At 41.7% G+C, this 21,898-nt stretch overlaps 1 protein-coding gene across 1 annotated transcript in view; it reads right to left on the reverse strand.

Annotated features, from left to right (window-relative positions):
- The window catches only part of CFAP99 (cilia and flagella associated protein 99), an 85,284-nt gene that overhangs the window by 11,506 nt on the left and 51,880 nt on the right, over positions 1-21,898 (reverse strand). Inside the window, exons 10-13 of the mRNA XM_026648137.1 lie at positions 21,530-21,734; positions 19,197-19,338; positions 16,796-16,947; positions 12,368-12,573 (exon numbers count right to left, since the gene is read on the reverse strand). Coding sequence (XP_026503922.1) covers positions 12,368-12,573; positions 16,796-16,947; positions 19,197-19,338; positions 21,530-21,734 — 705 coding nt within the window. The remainder of the gene's footprint in view (positions 1-12,367; positions 12,574-16,795; positions 16,948-19,196; positions 19,339-21,529; positions 21,735-21,898) is intronic.

A 21,898-nucleotide genomic window follows, 5' to 3' on the forward strand; every position in this document is an offset into this window, starting at 1 on the left:
CTCATATGTTTGGCATGCAGAACTTCCTCCGGGGGCAGTCCAAGACTGTGGAATGAACTCCTCCAAGAATTAAGAACCATCACAGTCCTCACCACTTTCCATTCCAAGTACAAAGCACATTTCTTAGATCTTGCCTTCTTTAACATAAACACAGAGCAACAGGTATATTTATTTAAAAACCCATAATAATAAAATGAGAAACCCTATGAAAACAAGACACTCCACTGCAAATGCCTCTCCCTGTGGAGAGAGGATGAGAGAACAAACAACACATGGCATGTATAGTTATGTTGCTTAATGCACCATTGGAAACTGCTTGGACACAACGGTGATAAGCATGGTATAAAAACCTATAAAGAATAGAATAATGCTTCTTCTGCCAGACTTAAAGGGCTGATACATCCCTGTTACTATGGGTTAAATGTCTGATATTATTCTATGATTCTAAAACTTATGCTCTAACATTTAACTTACATGAAAACGGGTTATTTCTGTTTTCATGGTAATGAGGCATTCTTTCCCCAAAGGTGCTGAAAACATGCTAATTAGTTTTTAGGTAAACACTTGATGATCAAACAGTGAGTGGAATTGAGCAACAAACCTTTCATTATATGCAAATCAATGTTTTTGTAAACACAGACACAGGAGAAGCAGCAGAAATCTAACGTTATGGAGTTCTGGTAGCTACTTCACAGTTAAGGTTGAAAATAGTTGCCCATTACAAGCCCCATATTCAATTCCTCCCCACTATCCCATCATGCCCCAAAAAAGCCAGTCCCTGGAAATGTTTTATGTCACACCTTATGCTAAGGTAGACTATTTCTGGAAGGCTTGGGAAAAAAATCAAAAAGGAGGTTTAAAGTGTTGGAGTTTGTCACGGGGGGACCTTCTGGGACCCAGAGGGAGAGAGCCCAAATTATCATGGTTCTCCCAGTCCATAGGGTGACATTGCACTACATATGTTTTATGGAAATATGATTATGAGTGTAAATATGATATAACTGGAATATGCTTTATGCAAAAGGTCTCTTGTAAGGTATCATTACAAAGCTTATAATCTACTGAGTGTGTTCATCCTATTTGTATGTATGTATCATTCTTGTATCTGAAGCTAGAAATATGAAGTATAACTCTGAAGTCCAATTGTAATTATGCAAAGTGTGGGCCATTAATAGTGGTTTGGAAGTTTGATGGCTCCCAATGACTAGGATATTGGTTGTAAATGGCTTTGTTTACTTGCAAACCTCCCTGGGTACGTGCGGGCTAGCCTTGGAAGAATGAAGAATGTGGTCTCACAGGACATGTGACCATGTCACTTGATGCTGAAATCCATCTTAAATTTGGTGCTTTTCCATTTAGGAGGAGGGGTGGGGATCCAGAGAGACAAAAGATTCCCACCTTGTGCCAAAGCTATAAAAGGCGGTGGAACAGAACAAAGGGGGCTGCCAGTCATGAGAAATCCCCTAGTTACCACCTGAGCTGGAACTAACAAGGACTGTACCAGGGGAAAGGATTGGGTCCAGACTAGGAAGGAGTTTAGTCTGTGAAAGAAGCTTATTGGAACATCTCTAATGGTGAAATTTACCTGTATTCAGTTTCTTAATGTATTAGGCTTAGACTTGCGTGTTTTGTTTTATTTTGCTTGGTAACTTACTTTGTTCTGTCTGTTATTACTTGAAACCGCTTAAATCCTACTTTTTATACTTAATAAAATCACGTTTGTTTATTAACAAACCCAGAGTAAGTGATTAATACCTGGGGGAGCAAACAGCTGTGCATATTTCTCTATCAGTGTTATAGAGGGTGGACAATTCTTAAGTTTACCCTGTATAAGCTTTATACAGAGTAAAATGGATTTATTTGGGGTTTGGATCCCATTGGGAACTGGGTGTCTGTGCTGGAGATAGGTAACCTGCTGAGTGGTTTTCAGTTAAAGCCTGCAGCTTTGGGGGTATGGTTCAGACCTGGGTCTGTGTTGCAGCAGGCTAGCATGTCTGGCTCAACAAGACAGGGTTCTGGAGTTCCAAGCTGGCAGGGAAAATGGGCTCAGAGGTAATTTCAGCACATCAGGTGACAGTCCCAAGGGATTGGACCCTTCACACATAGTTTTTCTAATAAAATGAGGTGACATCTGCTGGGAATGGGAAAGTGTAGATCCAGATGAATCCTTTCAGGAGCCCAAAATGAGGCTGGGTCTACACTACAGCGGGGGTCCGACCTAAGATACGCAACTTCAGCTACGTGAATACCGTAGCTGAAGTTGCGTATTTTAGGTCGGCTTACCTGGCGGTGAGGACGCGGGAAAGTCGACCGCTGCCGCGCTGCCGCCGACTCCGCTGCCGCCGACTCCGCTGCCGCCTCTTGTCGAGGTGGATTTCCGGAGTCGACGGCAGAGCGATCAGGGATCGATTTTACCGCATCTTCACTAGATGCGGTAAGTCGATCCCCGATAGACCGATTGCTACCCGCCGGATCGGCGGGTAGTGAAGACATGCCCTTAGAGTGTAGGGCACCCAATTTGCTGGAGTATATTTAGGGTATGTCTACACAGCACCTGGGAGCAAGCCGCCCACCCTGGGTAGACAAATGTACTAGCTCTGCTCAAGCTAGTGTACCACAAATATCAGTGTGGGTGTTGCGGCACAGGCAGTGGCATGGACTAGCCACCCAAGCTCAGACCCTGGGCGTCGGGAGAGTTGGTACTCTGGTGGCTAGCTTTTGACACCACCCATTCCACAATGTCCACAGTGCTATTTTTAGCATGTTAGCTCAAGCAGAACTAGTGTATGTCTGACCACCCGAGATGTAAGGCACACTCCCAGCTGCCGTTTAGACATATCTATGGAAGCTGTTCTGCTTTTAGGTCTGCTGCTGTATGCTCAACATTCCTTAAAGGGGAACTTCAAATGTATATACTGTTGTTGGTTTATTTTATGATATACACTTTGTTACAGTAGCAGCCCAAGGAACTGAAGGCTTGAAGGAAGGTGCTTTGCTTTTGTACTGGTTTCTAAAATAGAACATCAAACCTCTAGTCCACAAGAGGTTCGGGGTTACTCCCCCTTTTTTGGTATACAAAAAAGGAGTTTTCTGTCCTTTTATGGATAAGATGTTGTGTCTCTGATCTGCTGGAGTCTCTAAATTATTTCCCTACCATAGACTTTTAAAAAGTTTTCCTAACTTTTTTGGGGACCCCATACAAAATACAGGCAGGGAAGAGTTAAGAACCCATCCTGCCTGCAGACAGCCAAACTACCCATGTCCCAGATCAGCTGTATGGAGAGAGACAAGATAGGTGAGATAATATCTTTTATTTGACCAACTTCTGTTGGTGGAAGGCACAAGCTTTCAAGCTTCACAGAGCTTTTCTTCAGGTCTGGGGAAAGTAACCAGTGTCTGACCTAAATGCAAATTGGGACATATTGTTAAGCATAAGGGGTTCACACATGCGGTAGGAGACCACTTAAAACGAAGTGGGCAATTAAGGGTTAGCAGACTGTGGGCTGCGTTACAAATTGTTGTAATGAGTCATTAAGTGGGTTGTAGCCCACGAAAGCTTATGCTCTAATAATTTGTTAGTCTCTAAGGTGCCACAAGTACTCCTGTTCTTTTTGCGGATACAGACTAACACGGCTGCTACTCTGAAACCTGTCATTAAACCAGTGTCTCTGTGGAGTCCATGTTTTTTAGTGGCTAGCAGAGTCATGAAGTTCAGCTCCCAGGCTTGTCTTTTGAAGGTGTTGTGCAGGTTTCTTTTGAGGATTAGGACTGAAAGGTCAGATATAGAGTGATCGCTTTGTGGAAAGTGTTCACCCACAGGTAGGGTGACCAGATGTCCCGATTTCATAGGGACAGTCCTGATATTTGGGGCTTTTTCTTATATAGGCACCTATTACCCCACACCCCCGTCCTGATTTTTCACACTTATTATCTGGTCGCCCTACCCACAGGTGATATGGTGTTTTTGTCTTTTATCATTTTTCTATGTGAGTTCATTTGAGAGCATAGCGGTAGTCTGGTTTCACGCACATAGTTGTTGTTGGGGCATTTGATGCACTGGATGAGGTACACCATTTGTTGTGATAGGCATGTGGAGGACCTATGAATCTTGAAAAGTGTGTCGTGAGGGGTATTGATCGTCACAGCAGTGGAAGTATGTCTGCAGGTTTTGCATCTGTTCTGCCAGGGGCTAGTGGTGCTTTGAGTTGGTATGTCCTGGTGTGTACTTTGGTATTTTGTTGCCTAAAACATGCCAATTTATGCACCCAAGGGTGTAGTTAAATGCCTGCATTTGAAAATTTGCTTTTTATTTGTGTTATTAAACAATCAAAAACAAATTTAATTAATAAAATTCAAGGAAACTTTCATGGTTGAGACTGTTCTATATTACAGTAAGAATGGAGCGTCTCTTTGGATTTACTAGCAATTACAGTCTCAGTGACCTGGTGCAATCTGAGACTCTATATTCATAGAACCTTTTTCTGTCATTTGCCATGTTATTCCACTTACTTATTTCAGCAGGGAAAATGAATGTATGAATTGTTAGCAGCAGTCATTTTAATCTGTAGCGGGGGTCAACACTGACATTTAAGCACACTACATTGTCATGTTGACTGACACCGTGTGATGATGCAAGACACTTAAATGACCAAATTCTGGCTCCCTGCTAAAATAATTAAAGTAATACACACCTAACTGTAGCTGGGAAAATTACTGCCACTCATAACAGCAGTTTGCTCATCTGCAATAAACGCTGTGAAACTGTATAATCAAAGTTCATTGTTGATGGATTTCCTCCTGCTGTTTGCATGTCTAGTGAAGACTTGAGCAGTAGGAATTCAGCAGCTAGATCCTACTTACTACAAACACATACTGAAGAATATATATTTATATATCAAAAAACACTCCTCAGACAATATTTTGAAGAACCAAAACTTTGCCTCTTCTATGACCAATTGTTTAGCTTTTCTAACTGAGTCTTGGCACAGTCTTCAGTAAAGACAAAGCAAGCAGCTTAGCAGACACCCATACCATAAATCAAGAAATTCCTGCAAAGAAAATTTCCTGGTGGAACAACAAGGTCATTAATGTGTGTAAAATCCTTTTACATTGTAATATATCTGTGATCTTAGAGGATACACCAGCCTAGCCTTGTCAAATCTTGTCTAACATTTTTATGAGACTTAGCCTTCTTTTTGAACACAAGGAGACTTTGTGACATTTACAAAAGATTTTGGGATATATTAGGCAGAATTCTACTGCATGTAAAAAACAGGTGAAACTCCTTTCTTTCCACAAACATGTGAATTGAAAGGTGATTCCAGGTGATTGTACGCTAATAAGCACATTATAAGCAGCTGTCCAGCTTTGCTTTTGAAATCCCATTTACAGTTTACTTGTACTTGTTCTACCTAAACAAGGAGCTTGTTAAACTGTTAAAGATTAAAATACCCAGGCCAGAAGCTTGGTTCACAGTTATCATAAAGCAATTTTATGGTGCCCAGACAGGGTTAAAAATTGCCACCTGAGAATGCTCCCGCACAGAGGGTGCCCCAGCTATGTGGAGCTGGCTTAGACATATGCATCCTGGAGATGAATGCCTGGCTGCGAGGATGGTGTCACCAGGAGGGCTTCGGCGTCCTTGACCACAGGATGCTGTTCCAGGAAGAAGGACTGCTAAGCAGAGGTGGGGTCCACCTATCAAGGAAGGGGAAGAGCATATTTGGACACAGACTGGCTAATCTAGTGAGGAAGGCTTTAAACTAGGTTCGAAGGGGGCAGGTGACCAAAGCCCAAAGGTAAGTCAAAAACATGGAGACCTGGTAGAAGGGTTGGAATTTGGGGGAGCATGGGCTATTATAGCAGGGATAAGGGAGAGACAAGACAGAACTGGGGGAGGGGCAATCAAATCAGTATCTTAGATGTCTGTATGCTAATGCAAGAAGTATGGGGAATAAGCAGGAAGAACTCAAAATGCTAGTAAATAAACACAACTATGACGTAGTTGGCATCACAGAGACTTGGTGGGATAATATGCATGACTGGAATATTGGTATAGAAGGGTACAGCTTGCTCAGGAAGGACAGGCAGGGAAAAAAGGGAGGAGGTGTTGTCTTATATATTACAAATGTATACACTTGGACTGAGGTTGAGATGGAAATAGGCAACATACTTGTTGAAAGTCTCTGGTTAAGGATAAAAGGGATAAAAACAAGGATGATGTCATGGTAGGGGGTCTACTACAGACCACCTAATCAGGAAGCAGGGGTGGATGAGGCTTTTCTTAAACAACTAACAATCATCTAAAGCACAGGACTTAGTGGTGATGGGGGACTTCAACTACTCAGACATCTGTTGGGAAAATAACACAGCGGGGCACAGATTATCCAACAAGTTCTTGAAATGTATTGAAGACAATTTTTTATTTCAGAAGGTGGAGAAAGCTACTAGGGGAGAGGCTGTTCTAGATTTGATTTTGACAAATAGGGAGGAATTGGTTGAGAATTTGAAAGTGGAAGGTAGCTTGAGTGAAAGTGATCATGAAATGGTGAATTCATGATTCTAAGGAATGGAAGGAGGGAGAACAGCAAAATTAAGACAATAGATTTCAAGAAGGCAGACTTTAGCAAACTCTGGGAGTTGGTAGGTAAGATCCCATGGGAAGCAAATCTAAGGGGAAAAACAATTGAAGACATTTGGCAGTTTTTCAAAGAGACATTATTAAGGGCACAAGAGCAAACTATCCCACTGCGTAGGAAAGATAGGAAGTATGGCAAGAGACCACCTTGGCTTAACCAGGAGATCTTCAATTATCTAAAAATCAAAAAACAGTCCTACAAAAAGTGGAAACTCAGTCAAATTACAAAGGATGAATATAAACGAATAACACAAGTATGTAGGGACAAAATTAGAAAGGCCAAGGCACAAAACGAGATCAAACTAGCTAGAAACATAAAGGGTAACAAGAAAACATTCTACAAATACATTAGAAGCAAGAGGAAGATCAAGGTCAGGGTAGGCCCGTTACTCAATGAGGGGGGAAAAACAATAACCGAATATGTGGAAATGGCAGAGGTGCTTAATGACGTCTTTGTTTTGGTTTTCACCAAGAAGGTTGGTGGTGATTGGACGTCTAACATAGTGAATGCCAGTTAAAATGAGGTAGGATCAGAGGCTAAAATAGGGAAAGAACAAGTTAAAAATACTTAGACAAGTTAGATGTCTTTAAGTCACCAGGTGACTGATGAAATGCATCCTAAAATACTCAAGGAGCTGACTGAGGAGATATCTGAGCCATTAGCGATTATCTTTGAAAAGTCATGGAAGACAGGAGACATTCCAGAAGACTGGAAAAGGGCAAATATAGTGCCCATCTATAAAAAGGGAAATAAGAACAACCTGGGGAATTACAGACCAGTCAGCTTAACTTCTGTACCTGGAAAGATAATGGAGCAAATAATTAAGCAATGAATTTGCAAACATCTAGAAGATAATAAGGTGATAAGTAACAGTCAGCATGGATTTGTCAAGAACAAATCTTGTCAAACAACCTGATAGCTTTCTTTGACAGGGTAGCAAGCCTTGTGGATGGGGGGAAATGGTAGACTTTGTATATCTTGACTTTAGTAAAGCTTTTGATACTGTCTCACATGACTTTCTCATAAACAAACTAGGGAAATGAAATCTAGATGGAGCTACTATAAGGTGGGTGCATAACTGGTTGGAAAACTGTTCCCAGAGAGTAGTTTTCAGTGGTTCACAGTCATGCTGGAAGGGCATAACAAGTGGGGTCCTGCAGGGATCAGTTCTGGGTCCGGTTCTGTTCAATATCTCCAACAATGATTTAGATAATGGCATAGAGAGTACACTTATAAAGTTTGCGTACGATACCAAACTGGGAGGGGTTGCAAGTGCTTTGGAGGATAGGATTATAATTAATTGGCAGGAATTTATAAGGAGCAGTGGCCACAACTCTATTTCAGTCCAATTACTCTTAATCAGAATCCACTCTAGAGATACCAGACAATTGGGCAGTGCAGACGTATGCTGTCAATTGACTTGAACTACAGTTACTAAATAATAGCCTTTCTTTCTCCTTTGGGTATTGACAGCATAGAGTCCCACTCTTAGGAGATTAACTTGCAGTAATAAACCCAATCAGAGCCGGGACTACAGAGAATTAGTTAAAGAACAATTGTAGGGCTGTTCTTTGGAACTGAGCATGAGAATTGGAAGCTAAATCAATAAAATGAATTGAACTTCAAGTAGCAGCCTTCTGTACCTCAATGATAGAAACATTTCTAAGACCTTGTCTACACTAAAGGGAAAAGTCGATCTAAGCTATGCAATTTGAGTTACGTGAATAGCGTAACTCAAATCGACATAGCTTAGATCTACTTACCGCGGGGTCCGCACTACGCGATGTCGACAGGAGACATTCTCCCATCGACTCCCCTTACTCTTCTCGATCAGGTGGAGTACAGGAGTCGACGGGAGAGTCATCGGCGGTCGATTCAGTGGGGCTTCACTAGACCCGCTAAATCGACTGCTGATGCATCGATCGCCGCAGCGTTGATCCTCTGGTAAGTGTAGACAAGCCCTCAGATATGTGGAAGCAGCTGCTTTGGGCCTGATTGAATATATAAATATATATATACACACACACACATAAAATGATGGGGTCTAAATCAGCTGTTAATGCTCAAGAAAGAGATCTTGGAGTCATTGTGGATAGTTCTCAGAAAACATCCACTCAATGTGCAGCAGCAGGCAAAAAAAGCTAACAATGTTGGGAGTCATTAGGAAAAGGATAGCTAAAAAGATGGAAATTATCATATTGCCTCTATATAAATCCATGGCACGCCCACATCTTGAATACTGTGTGAAAATGTGGTCGTGCGATCTCAAAAAAGATATATTGGAATTGGAAAAAGTACTAAAAAGGGCAACAAAAATGATTAGGGGTATGGAATGGCTTCCATATGAGGAGCGATTAATAAGACTGGGACTTTTCAGCTTGGAAAAGAGAGGACTAAGGGGGGGATATGATAGAGGTCTATAAAATCATGACTGGTGTGGAGAAAGTAAATAACGAAGTGTTATTTACTCCTCCTCATAACACAAGAACTAGGGGTCACCAAATGAAATTAATAGGAAGCAGGTTTAAAACAAACATAAGAAAGTATTTCTTCACACAATGCACAGTCAACCTGTGAAACTCTTTACCAGAGGCTGTTGTGAAGGCCAAGACTATAACAGGGTTCAAAAAAGAACTAGATAAATTAATGGAGGACAGGTCCATCAATGGCTATTAGCCAGGATGGGCAGGGATGGTGTCTCTGGTCTCTGTTTGCCAGAAGCTGGGAATAGGCAACAGGGAATGGATCACTTGATGATTACCTGTTCTGTTCATTCCCTCTGAAGCACCTGGCATTGGCCACTGTTGGAAGACAGGATATTGGGCTACATGGACCTTTGGTCTGACTCAGTATGGCCATACTTATGTTCTTATATCTTAAGACTCTGAGCCACTGACACATGACAAGCTGGTACACAAATTAAATATAAGAAGAACTAAAATACCAAACAAAACCCAAAAGGAAAAGATTAAAGTTAATCAGCAATAAAATAATAGCAACTAGCCAGGAGGTCAGGATACAATAAAAAGAAGGAATAAGACACCCATGTGTGTATGTGGGTGCACACATGCACATGTCATGTCTTGTATTGCTTTCCTTTATTTGTAAACTATTTTAGTTTAGACTTTAAGCTCTCTGGGGCAGGGACCTGCCTTCTGCATGTATGAAGCACCTACCAGAGCTGTGGGCACTACAATAGTGAATAAAAATAAATACAATTTAGACAATCTTTAAGATATTTCTACTTGATCTATCCCCATGCTATTAGTGACTGAGGTGAATTATGAAAAGATATAGTTCCCTAACATGTCTTTAACTAAGGCCTTGTCTACACTGCAGGGGAAATTCGATCTAAGCTACGCAATTTGACTTACATGAATAGCGTAACTCAAATCAACGTAGCTTAGCTCTACTTACCATGGGGTCCACACTACGCAATATCGACGGGAGATGCTCACCTATTGACTCCGCCTACTCTTCTTGATCTGGTGGTGTACAAGAGTCGACGGGAGAGCGATCTGCAGTCAATTTAGCGAGTCTTCACTAGCCCGCTAAATCGACCGCCAATGCATCGATCGCCACTCGTCGATCCCCCAGTAAGTATAGATACAAGCCCTAAGATACACAGTCTAGCCTCTCCACATAGAGAATGAGATTTAAGGGAAGGATATTGTGAGGTTAGTGTATTGGTTAGGTGGAAATGAGAAACCACTGTAGTTGGCTATATAGGATGATTCTAATGATATGGAATTGTTTCTGATTAACTAGAAAGTGAATGTTGTGGAGGTAAAGCTTCTGTTCCAGATACATGATTTTGGGTCTGAATATTTGGTGCTCAGAATCTATTCACAACAAAGAGCCTGTACCAATATGCTAAGGATACTTTACAACTTTAAATTCAAATTGAGTAGATTTGTATGATGTATATTAATTAGGGCTGTCAAGTGATTAAATAAAATGAATTGCGATTAATCGTGTCATTAATTGCACTGTTAAACAATAATAGAATACTATTTATTTACCTTTTTGGATATTTTCTACATTTTTAAATATATTGATTTCAGTTACAACACAGGATACAAAGTGTACAGAGCTCACTTTATATTTTTATTACAAATATTTGCACCGTAAAAAACAAAAGAAATCGTATATTTAAATTCACCTAATATAAGTACTGTAGTGCAATCTCTTTATAATGAAAGTTGAACTTACACATGTAGAATTATGTACAAAAAATAACTGCATTCAAAAATAAAACAATGTAAAACTTTAGAACCTGCAAGTCCACTCAGTCTTACTTCAGCCAATCGCTCAGACAAACAAGTTTGGTTAGAATTTGCAGGAGATAATGCTGCCCGTTTCTTGTTTACGTCATCTGAAAATGAGAACAGGCGTTCGCATGGCAATGTTGTAGCCAGCGTTGCAAGATATTTATGTGCCAGATGCGCTCAAGATTCATATGTCCCTTCATGCTTCAACCACCATTCCAGAAGACATGCGTCCATCCTGATGACGGGTTCTGCTCGATAACGATCTAAAGCAGAGCAGACTGACGCATGTTCATTTTAATCATCTGAGTCAGATGCCACCAGCAGAAGGTTGATTTTCTTTTTTGGTGGTTCGGGTTCTGTAGTTTCTGCACCGGAGTGTTGCTCTTAAAACATCTGAAAGCATTCTCCACACCTCATCCCTCTCAGATTTTGGAAGGCACTTCAGATTCTTAAACCTTGTGTAGAGTGCTGTATCTATGCTTAGAAATCTCACATTGGTACCTTCTTTGCATTTTGTCAAATCTGCTGTGAAAGTGTTCTTAAAATGAACATGTGCTGGGTCATCATCCGAGACTGCTATAACATGAAATATATGGCAGAGTGCAGGTCAAACAGAACAGGAGACATACAATTCTCCCTCAAGGAGTTAGTCACAAATTTAATTAACACATTATTCTTTTAATGAGCATCATTGGCATGGAAGCATGTCCTCTGGAATGGTGCCCAAAGCATGAAGGGGCATATGAATGTTTAGCATATCTGGCACGTAAATACCTTGCAACGGCGGCTACAAAAGTGCCATGTGTATGCCTGTTCTCACTTTCAGGTGACATTGTAAATAAGACGCAGGCAACAGTATCTCCCGTAAATGTAAACAAAGTTGTTTGTCTTAGCGATTGGCTGAACAAGAAGTAGGACTGAGTGGGCTCTGAAGTTTTACATTGTTTTGTTTTTGAGTGCAGTTATGTAACAAAAAACTACATTTGTAAGTTACACTTTCACAATAAAGAAATTGCACTACAGTGCTTGTAGGAGGTGAATTGAAAAATACTATTTCTTTGGTTGATCATTTTTACAGTGCAAATATTTGTAATAAAAATAATAATATAAAGTGAGCACTGTACACTTTGTATTCTATGTTGTAATAGAAATCAATATATTTGAAAATGTAGAAAAACATCCAAAATATTCAATAAATTTATATTGTTTAAGTGTGATTAATAGCAATTACTTTTTTTAATCACAGTTAATTTTTTGAGTTAATCTCATGACTTAATTGCAATTAATCGAGAGCCCTAATTTGAACTGCAAGATTGAAATCCTGCCCATATTGAAGTCAATGGCAGAACTCCTATTAAATGGAATCAGGATTTCACCCCAAATCTTTCGTTCCTGCAAATAACAAGATATTAGCAACGATGTAATATTCTAAACATCTCTATGGTATTTTAAACTAACTTCAATGCAGCTGCTCTTCCAAGTGCTGCTCTGAACAGGGAAATCTGCTCCAGTTTGTCTAGAAGAAGTTGTTCCTTGGCTTGTTTTTCATGTATTATCTGGTCTCTCTTCTCTTCTTCTGCCTTCTTCTGTGCTTCTTTCAGTAAAGCTAGGCGTTCACGCAGTTCCACTATTGACATTTCACCACTGAAGCCATAGCCAGCAGTCTACAGAAATTCAAAATCAGTGAATGGAAAGAGAATATTTTGATCATGTTTCAGCTCAGATTGACATCATTGGGAGTTTTGACTTCAATTAAGCAGGATTTGGCCTTAACTTATTTACAAGCTACTTTCTATGGCATAGAAATCATTTTCAGAGATGTATCATAATACATGAGGCTAAGATGTGGCAATACAACTTCTCACAGAAGAAATATCATCTAGGAAACAAACTGAACTAACCACAAATATAAAAGGCCAGTTTTATCTGGCCAGAAATGATTCTAGATAACACAACATCCAGTTTTAATAGGAAGTTTAAAACCTAACAACATCATTTTAAATTTGGAAAACTGTGAAGTCTGTAAAACCAGAAGGCAATATACATTCAAATTTAAATACTGAGAGCATTTGTATGCTAGTATCTGTTTTTCCACTTGTGTGGAAGAGTAATCTAACTGCAGATTATGGGCCAGATCCTGTGACATATTGAGCACCTGCATTTAACTGCTGAGGTTACTAGGAGTTAACTGTTCTGCACCTGGCAAGATCAGACCCTTAATGTCCAAGGCCAACATTTTTAAATCTGAGTGCCTAAAGTTAGGCACCGAATTCTGGATTTAGGAGCCTAAAGAGAAGCAGCCAGAGTTTCAGGGGTGCTGAGAAACCACAACCCTAATTGAAGTAAATGGGAGCTGCAGGTGGTCAGGACCTTTAGAAACTTCTAAACAAAAGTTTAGGGGTTTGATGTTTTTAGCCCACTATGAAGCCATATATGAGCAGTAAAACTATCTGCTGTGCAGGAATAGGACACTTCACATATTTACAGGATCACCCCAACTATTGTACCTCAAAGACTTCTGAAACGCAAACATCAAAATTATGTAATCATCACACTGAGCTTCTAAGCAATCTCTCTTCCAAAAGGACATTGCTGGGTCTCGACACCATGTGCACCAGTACCTCCACCCTGTACCAATGCAATGCATGTGGGTGGGTGTGTATATAGACACAAACACTGGGCTTCTGAGTCCTTTCCTTTCCAAAACTGCACCAGTTTCACACCAAAAAACTACTATTTTTGTCTATCCTGATGCATTTTAATTTTCACATTTCAAGATGCATATCCTTGAACTATACCCTCATCTACTGTTTGACCCAGTCAGTACATTGTTGCAGAGCTGTAACACATGAAGTGAAAGGGAAATGCTTTAGTACAGGATGGAGATTCTGGTGGTGGTGTGTGAACTTAGTAGGGAGACTAAGGCCTGGTCCACACTAACCCCCCACTTCGAACTAAGATATGCAACTTCAGCTACGTGAATAACGTAGCTGAAGTCGAAGTACCTTAGTTCGAACTTACCGCAGGTCCAGACGCGGCAGGCAGGCTCCCCCGTCGACTCCGCGTATTCCTCTCGCGGAGCAGGAGTACCGGCGTTGACAGCGAGCACTTCCGGGATCGATCTGGGATCAATTTATCGCGTCTAGACAAGACGCGATAAATCGATCCCAGAAGATCGATTGCTTACCGCCGGACCCGGAGGTAAGTATAGACGTACCTTGAGCAATGTCCTTTTTTGGAAGAGGATTTGCTTAGAAGCCCAATGTGGTGATTGAGTTTTAGAAACCTTTGAGGGGTGGTCCTGGAAATATATGAAGGGGCTTCTTTTCCTGCACAGTAGATAACACTGCTGTTCATGTAACTGGAGTGCCACCAAGTGGATAGCTGAGTACATTAAAGATTATGAAAGTAAGTGAAAAGCAACAGAGAGTCCTGTGGCACCTTTAAGACTAACAGATGTATTGGAGCATAAGCTTTCGTGGGTGCGTCTGACGAAGTGGGTATTCACCCACGAAAGCTTATGCTCCAATACATCTGTTAGTCTTAAAGGTGCCACAGGACTCTCTGTTGCTTTTTACAGATCCAGACTAACACGCTACCCCGCTGATACTTGAAAGAAAGTGAGAATTTCATGGACTCAAATTCTATTTCATCTAGTTTGAAAGTGTATTTTTACAAAAGAGAAATGCAGGACAAGCAAGTAAAATGTACTAACTCAAATCGGAGTCACATCTTAAGCACTACTAGGAAATTATAATGTAAACCTGAGAGTTCTCATTCCTTTATCTGGTTGCAATTTGAATGGCCAGCTCACTTTTAGCAAACTTACACTTAGCAAGGGCTTCCCTTTGGCTTGATTTGGAATGAGTATTTCAAGTATGACTTCAAATGTGTTGTGTTCACCTGCTATTTGAATCTCCTCTCAGGAATGAGTTAGATAGGAAACCATATTTAAAACTAAATACTGCCCTTGGATACAAATGGGATCAATGGGAGCTGTATGTGAGGAGCTGACTGCAAAATTTTGCCCACTGTCAATGGCAATGAAATGAACTGGGCCTATAAATGAGAAAGTACTGAAATTCTCATCCCTTTCATTTTAATGAACCAGACAATGAGCACTGCTCCACAGCAGTATGTGTGATTGAGAAAGCTCTGTAATTCCAAGCCCTGACTACATTAAAGAACTGCTCAGATTGGTTCAGTCATAAAAGTGCAAGCTGCAATGTGAGCATACAAGAGAGCCTGTTCAGGGTCCACAAAGTGCACTGCATGTATTCACAGCTCTCCCTGTGAGTACTGCAGAAGTTGTGGATTGTTGACTCTTTCCCACATCCCCATGACATAGGTATATAACCTCTGAGACATAATGTCTATTTGTAGTTGTTCACATTTTTGGCTTGCTCCATTGTCTGCTTTAAATAGCTTCATCCCATCTGAAGGTCTGTATATGCATTGTGAAGAGCAGGGTCTATGCTCTAGGTGGATACCGCCTTTGGCTGATAGTGCTCCAAGGGAGAAGGAAGTTGACTTTATTCTGTTTTTCTTCGGTTATTAATTTTTTTCTCAGATAAATTGGGTTTCTCTATTGTTTTTTCTGTTCTTATTTTGTTAGGTTTATACTTGCTTTGTAGCTGATCCCAGTTTCATTCTCTTGTGTTTCCCTTTAAGGTCCCAAGAGACACTACCCAGCCAGTTCTCCCTTCTTCTCCCCACTACTAATGCAGTGTCCCTGACAGGGAATTAATAGCTTCTTTGGGAAGCAGGAGGTAGGGAAATGGAATGGGGAGAAGGGACATAAGTGGATTTTGGAGAAGTATGGTGAGGTAAGATGGTGCATTTGTTTAGGGATCTGAGGAGACGGTGAGGGGTAGCCATGCTACTAATAACTCAGGTCTGTTTTCTGCTTTTAAATCTCAGGAATTTGGGAGATACTGCTAAGGCAGTATATGGACTGCTGCACCAGCCACGCCCCCTCCATGGAAAGAAGAACGCCCTCTCCATGGAAAGAAGAACAGCATCTCTCTGTTGGTTTCTGCTAACTAACAGAGATTTTTTTCTTTTTGTTTTTCAGCTGAATTCCCTTGGAAGAATGGAAAAACTAAAAGAGAGCAGTTCTGATTGTTTAAAAGTACTAGTCAACTTTTATTTTGCTTTATCTTTTTGTTTTGTTATGCTGCTCTGGGTATATGGGGAAGGGGCAAGGGAGGAAGATGAGGTCCTGGGCAGAGTTGATACCAGTCAAGTTTTGCATCAGGTGCTTTTGGGCCTGTATGCAGCCAGTAGGTGGCTGGCTTGAGAGGTGGCAGAGCCAATTGCTAATGTTGTCACTGAAGGGTGGGTGAGAGCATTGTGGGATTGTGCTGGGAGGACTAATTGCATCAATGCAATAGCCATGCTTGTATTTCCTGTCCAGAGACACAGTATAGGAGGCATAGCTTTACTCAGAGTCAGTGTAGTCACTGCACTGGTATGAACACCTCTACATCATTCCAAGCTCTATGTGTGGACATGAGAGCCCCAAGTATTGACAAAACTGTTATCATGAAGGTAGATAAAATCTAGGGGCTCTACTTGGCAATGTCTTAAGAGACATGTTATAGGATGAAATCCTAGCCCCACTGGGCTTAATGGCAAAACTCCCACTGACTTCAATCGGGTTAGAATTTCATCTGTGCTCGTGATGTTTTCTCTTATAAAGTTTTCATTTTATAAACTTTGGGGAAATTCAGGTTCAGATTTAATTTTTCAATCCAAGCTGCATGTCTTGGGCTCATCTCTAATTGCATGTATCCAACATGCAATATTTTTGTATACAGTATAATTCACGTCTGCGTGAAATGTAAACATGCTTCTAAAGCAGTTATTTTTTCCTTATGAACCTACCTGGGTTAAGTCAACAAACTTGTTCCTAAAGAATGGCAGAGATTCTATAGCTCTTATCTGTTGAATCAATTCATATCTTTTCCTAAGCTTCTCCTCCTCTTCTTCCAGAGCTCGACGAAGAAGTTCTCGGCTCTCTTCAGACACTTCCTGAACTGAGAGAAAACAAATAGCCCATGTTAGCTGCACGTCTGATGCTGCAATACATCTGGAGATGAATTCTTGTACATGTGTGAATAATGACGCTAATACTGATCTGAATATACTTCAGGTTGTTACCCTTCCCTGGTAGGAAGGATGATTAGAGAGACTAATAATTACTTTCCATCTCTAATATCTGTGATTCTATGAGTCTTACAGACATAGAACTGAAATAAAAAGCCGTTTATACTTACAGTTGACACAATTAGTATGTAGTAATTTATTTTCTAGTTTAGACTCAAGAGACCAAAAAATAGGAAAATGTGTAGTTTCATTTACTTAAAGTACAGACTCTGTATAGCATCAGATATTCATAGATTTCCAAGCTGTATGTACTCTGGAAAGCTATGGATTCTGGCTCACTGCCAGGCTCACCTATCTAGGATAAAGACTGGCTTACTCAGTCTAATCCAGGAACCTCTTGGTGCCAATTGGCAGAGGGCGCATAGAGTTTTACAGGGATCCCCTGGGTCAGATGTATGCACATTAAGTTTACCAAAGGGTGATATGTGAAGTCTCTACCAAGAGCCAAATAATTATTGCAAAATGTATGTACAGAGAATGTTTAAGAAATTATGTACTTAAGGTATGTGAGTTAAGGCAGGTCACCAGAAGGTGATAAACATGCTGCTGTCAGGTAGGAGGGAAGAGATGCTTCTCTCTCTCTCTGGCTGGTCATGTGTGTATTGTCACTTTCATAATGGAGGCCTATCTACAGTCTGAGCCCAATGCTAATGAATAGATTGTGAAAGTGACAAGAAAGAGGCACACAGGAGAGTGTCCTGTTTATAAGTAAAGACAAAGATAACTGGGGGCACAGGGGGACACCCTTGGATCTTTCCACCGAGGAGGCAAGCTGACAGCATGACTTGTCTCATGAAGGGAAGACCGCAGCCAAGTCTGGCTGTAATATGCTGGAAGGATTTTGGGTGAGCTTTGATCTATAAGACATGACAGTAACTAGTTAAGTAAACGTAGGTTCTAAAATGTGTTTTTATTTTATATGCAACCATTTGTTTCCAATATTTATACTTGCTATCACTTGAATCTTTATACTTTGTTAAACAAACTTTAACTATAAACTTCCCTTAGTGCTGAGTGTTAAGCAGAGCAGTAATGTGAGGTGTGTGTGTGGTAAGCTGGGGCATGGTGTTCCTTTGGGAGCAGTGAATCTGTGAATACTGTGAGTGTCCAATGGAACAGAGGCTGGACACTCCAGGGGGACTCTCAGAGGGCTTACGGTTGGAGTGTGCCTATTGCTAACCTGCAGAATGACAGCCGGGCCTGTGTAGGCTGAGAGGGGAATGCTTGTGTTGCCCTTGGCCAGTGGAGTTGGGGAGCTGACTCACGGCAGGCAGAGACAAGGCTTCTTCACATGAATGGCAGGTGGTAGCGAAGTACCTCACAGCCCTGGGGACCCTCGGGAAGCATCACACTCAGAAGCTAAAAACAAGAATCTTCTGCACTCTATACCTCTCAAGGCTAGAGACTGCCTATTCCTCCACTAGGTGTTAGTGCAGTCCTATAATGGAGTAAGTACCATGCATATCTTTGGATTGAGGAAGAGACCAGCTTCATGACCAGCATTAAGTCATCTGGGCTAAAATATAAACTAGAACATCCCCTTGGAGAATTGTGGAGAGCCAGCAACATCCGCTTTCTCCACTCCAATCACTGCTCTGCTTTTTCACCCCCAATGATTTATTTTGGTGTAGAGAAGGAACTATCTCTTATCTCAGTGGCTGCTTTCTTTCTCTCCTCAGCTTGGAAGAGGCCAATAATGAATTATGTCTTTAAAATTTTCAGTTGGCCCAATAAGTCTTCTCTTTAGGACACTGGAGATTCAGTATGAGTCACATGAATCTGATCACCATATACCGGGTATGGCAATCAGAACAGGCGGTCACATGTACCACTTCTGGCAGGAGTGTAGACTGGTAGCTTCAGAATGCCTGATTCTGCATCTTCCCCTTTAGCACAGGGAATAATTTCTCTGTGCGAGTAGCTTAGATGCTTTTTTCAGCTAGAGTGGGCCAAAGATTCACTTATTACATTGGGTCCACTTGTTTATGGGAACATATATTCTGGATTTCCCCCCCTCTGCTTGATCAACAAAAATTTAGATGAGTTGCCCACTAAAATTAAGATAAAATGACTCTTGGAAATTTCCCATCATCTCCTAGGGGTTTGGCAACACAAATACCTATTTGCCGTTTGTACTTCTGGAGCTTCATTCGTGCTTGCTTCACATTTTTATGTCCTTCCACTACCTGCTCCACCAACTCTCTCATTTCCTTCTCTTCCTCAAGACGTTTCTCTGCATACTGGCGCATCAATTCTGCTGTCTAAACCCCAAAGAAATAACAGGCCAGTAAAGAAACTGATAAAAACAACTCTGCTCTCTTTGCTGCAAGCCTTAAAAAAGGGTAAGGACAACTGGATTAGCAGGACTGCAGCCTCTACAAAAGTAACAAGTGTGTAAGGAGGGAGACAGGAGGGAAACCCCAGTTCAAGGATTCTGATTCTGCCTCATTCTCTGATAGCAGTTCTGCAGGGTTTGTTGTAACTCTATAGCTGCAGTAACCTCTATGCCCCCTTTACAGGAAAAGAAACATGACAGGATGTTCAGAAGGCCACACAGATAGCTATGGGGAGGGGAAGTTCATTTGCACCATCTCCATAGACTTATTCCCAACTGTTTCTTGGAGCACATAAGGCAGGGGTGGACAACCTGTGGCTCCAGAGCCACATGCGGCTCTTCAGAAGTTAATATGCAGCTCCTTGTATAGGCACCGACTCCGGGGCTGGAGTTACAGGCGCCAACTTTCCAGTGTGCCGGGGGGTGCTCACTGCTCAACCCCTGGCTCTGCCACAGGCCCTGCTCCCACTCCACCCCTTCCCGTCCCCTCCCTAGAGTCTGCCATGCCCTCGCTCCTCCCCTCAGAGCCTCCTGCATCCCATGAAACAGCTGATCGGGAGGGGGTGGGGAGCTGATGGGGGGCTGCTGACATATTACTGTGGCTCTTTGGCAATGTACATTGGTAAATTCTGGCTCCTTATCAGGCTCAGGTTGGCCACTCCTGACATAAGGAGTTACCTTCTGCACTGGTCATGACTTACTGAGGGCTTGTCTACACAGGGACACTCAGGAAAGTTAAGGTGACTCAACTAAAGATGTGGAGTCAATGCACATTTGTTAAAACATGTATGGATGCTCTCATTCAGAAATAAACTGGCCTGAATTTGCTGTAATTTAATCCTCCTCCAAAGAGGAGGCCAATTTACTCCTGAATGAAAGCATGCATATCTGCTTTAACTTATACACATTGACTTCACACCATTAGTTGATTCTCCTTAACTTTCCTGAGTGTCCCATGTAGACATGTTTTATTCTCAGGCACCCCTGATACAAGGCTACCTTGAACTATGGTCCCGTAATGAGCCTGCATTACCTTTCTATAATACATAGAAAGCATGTTGTCAGCTATCATCTGTATTAGCTTGTGAGAGGAGATGAATTAGCCCAAAGATTGTGCACATGGAAGTGTATTTCATGAAACAATTGTTCAGCATAAAATATGCATGCACATCTATAAAGTATTCTCTCTGGGCTTCCCCACCATTGAGGTTCTGTATATCCCAAATAGCATAGAGCAGCGGTTCTCAAACTGGGGGTCCGCGAGGGTACTCCAGGGGGTCTGCGAGTCATGTCCGGCTCCAGGGCGTCTGTGAGGCATCTCTGGGACCACTGGCCCCGCTGATCAACTCCTCCCCCTCCCTCCCAGGGTCTCCACGCCGCAGAACAGCTGTTCAGCGGCGTGCAGGAGGTGCTGGGAGGGAGGGGAGAAGCGGGGATGGGGCACGCTTGGCAGAGGGGACAGAAAGAGGCAGGGAAGAGGAGGGGCAGGCGTGGAGCGGAGGCGGGAAGAGGTGAGGCGGGGTGGGGCCTGGGGGAAAGGGGTGGAGTGGGGGTGAGTCCTGAGGCTTAACGGGGGTTGAGCACCTCCGGGGAAAATTAGAAGCTGGCTTGTGGGTCCGCGAAAAAATTTAAATCAAAATGGGGGTCCTCGGGTTGCTAAAGTTAGAACCGCTGGCATAGAGCATGTCAGGTGAGCTCAGACATCTGACAGACTTTTTGTTGCCTTGATCCCATTCAAACACCGTAACATAGTTATTCTTCTACTAATGAGTCCACTGAAAACAACTGCCTTTAATCTCTTGATGTCTGCACTTCTTAGTTACAAAGAATGGGAAATCCACAACGACAAGGGATTCAGAGGTAAATATTTCTTCTTTCTGTTTTTACTCACTTTAATAAACACATATTCATTATCAAATCCAATACTTGTAAACTTTTTCTTTCACAACATACTAGAACTTCTGTGGATGTAAACTAAAGCACAAGATTTTTGTACTAGTTGCAGACTCCAGTTAAATACAGAGACCTACTTTGAGTGAACTTCTGTACATTGTTATAACAAGCTGTTTATTGATATAAAGCTCAAATCAAGTCTGAGCAATTCTGTAATGCTTTACCTCTTCTCTCTTTAGTTCAGCTTTCTTTTTGTTTTCCTGAATTACATTGTGACGTGCTAGAACTGCCTCCTCGTGACTCAGTTTCCCTTGTAGCCTCCTACACTCTATCTCAGCCAGTTGTTGTTCCAAATCTTTTTCACGCATCTGTTTTTGCCATTCCAGGAATTCAGATGGGTCATGAGCACCTCGTAGCAAACTTTCAAGTCTGGGAAGGAGAAGAAAACCCTTAACTCTAGGTTCCTGTATTTGAACATTTTGGCTATGAGCAAATTCTGCTTTTCAGATGAAACATTTCTTAAAAAAAAAAACCCATTTACCTGTTTGAGTTACCCTTCAAACATGGTTGACAGGGCCGGCCTTACGGGTGAG

Source organism: Terrapene carolina, unplaced genomic scaffold (assembly GCF_002925995.2).
Source record: "Terrapene carolina triunguis isolate 2854851 unplaced genomic scaffold, T_m_triunguis-2.0 Scaffold66, whole genome shotgun sequence".
Lineage (NCBI taxonomy): Eukaryota > Metazoa > Chordata > Testudines > Emydidae > Terrapene > Terrapene triunguis.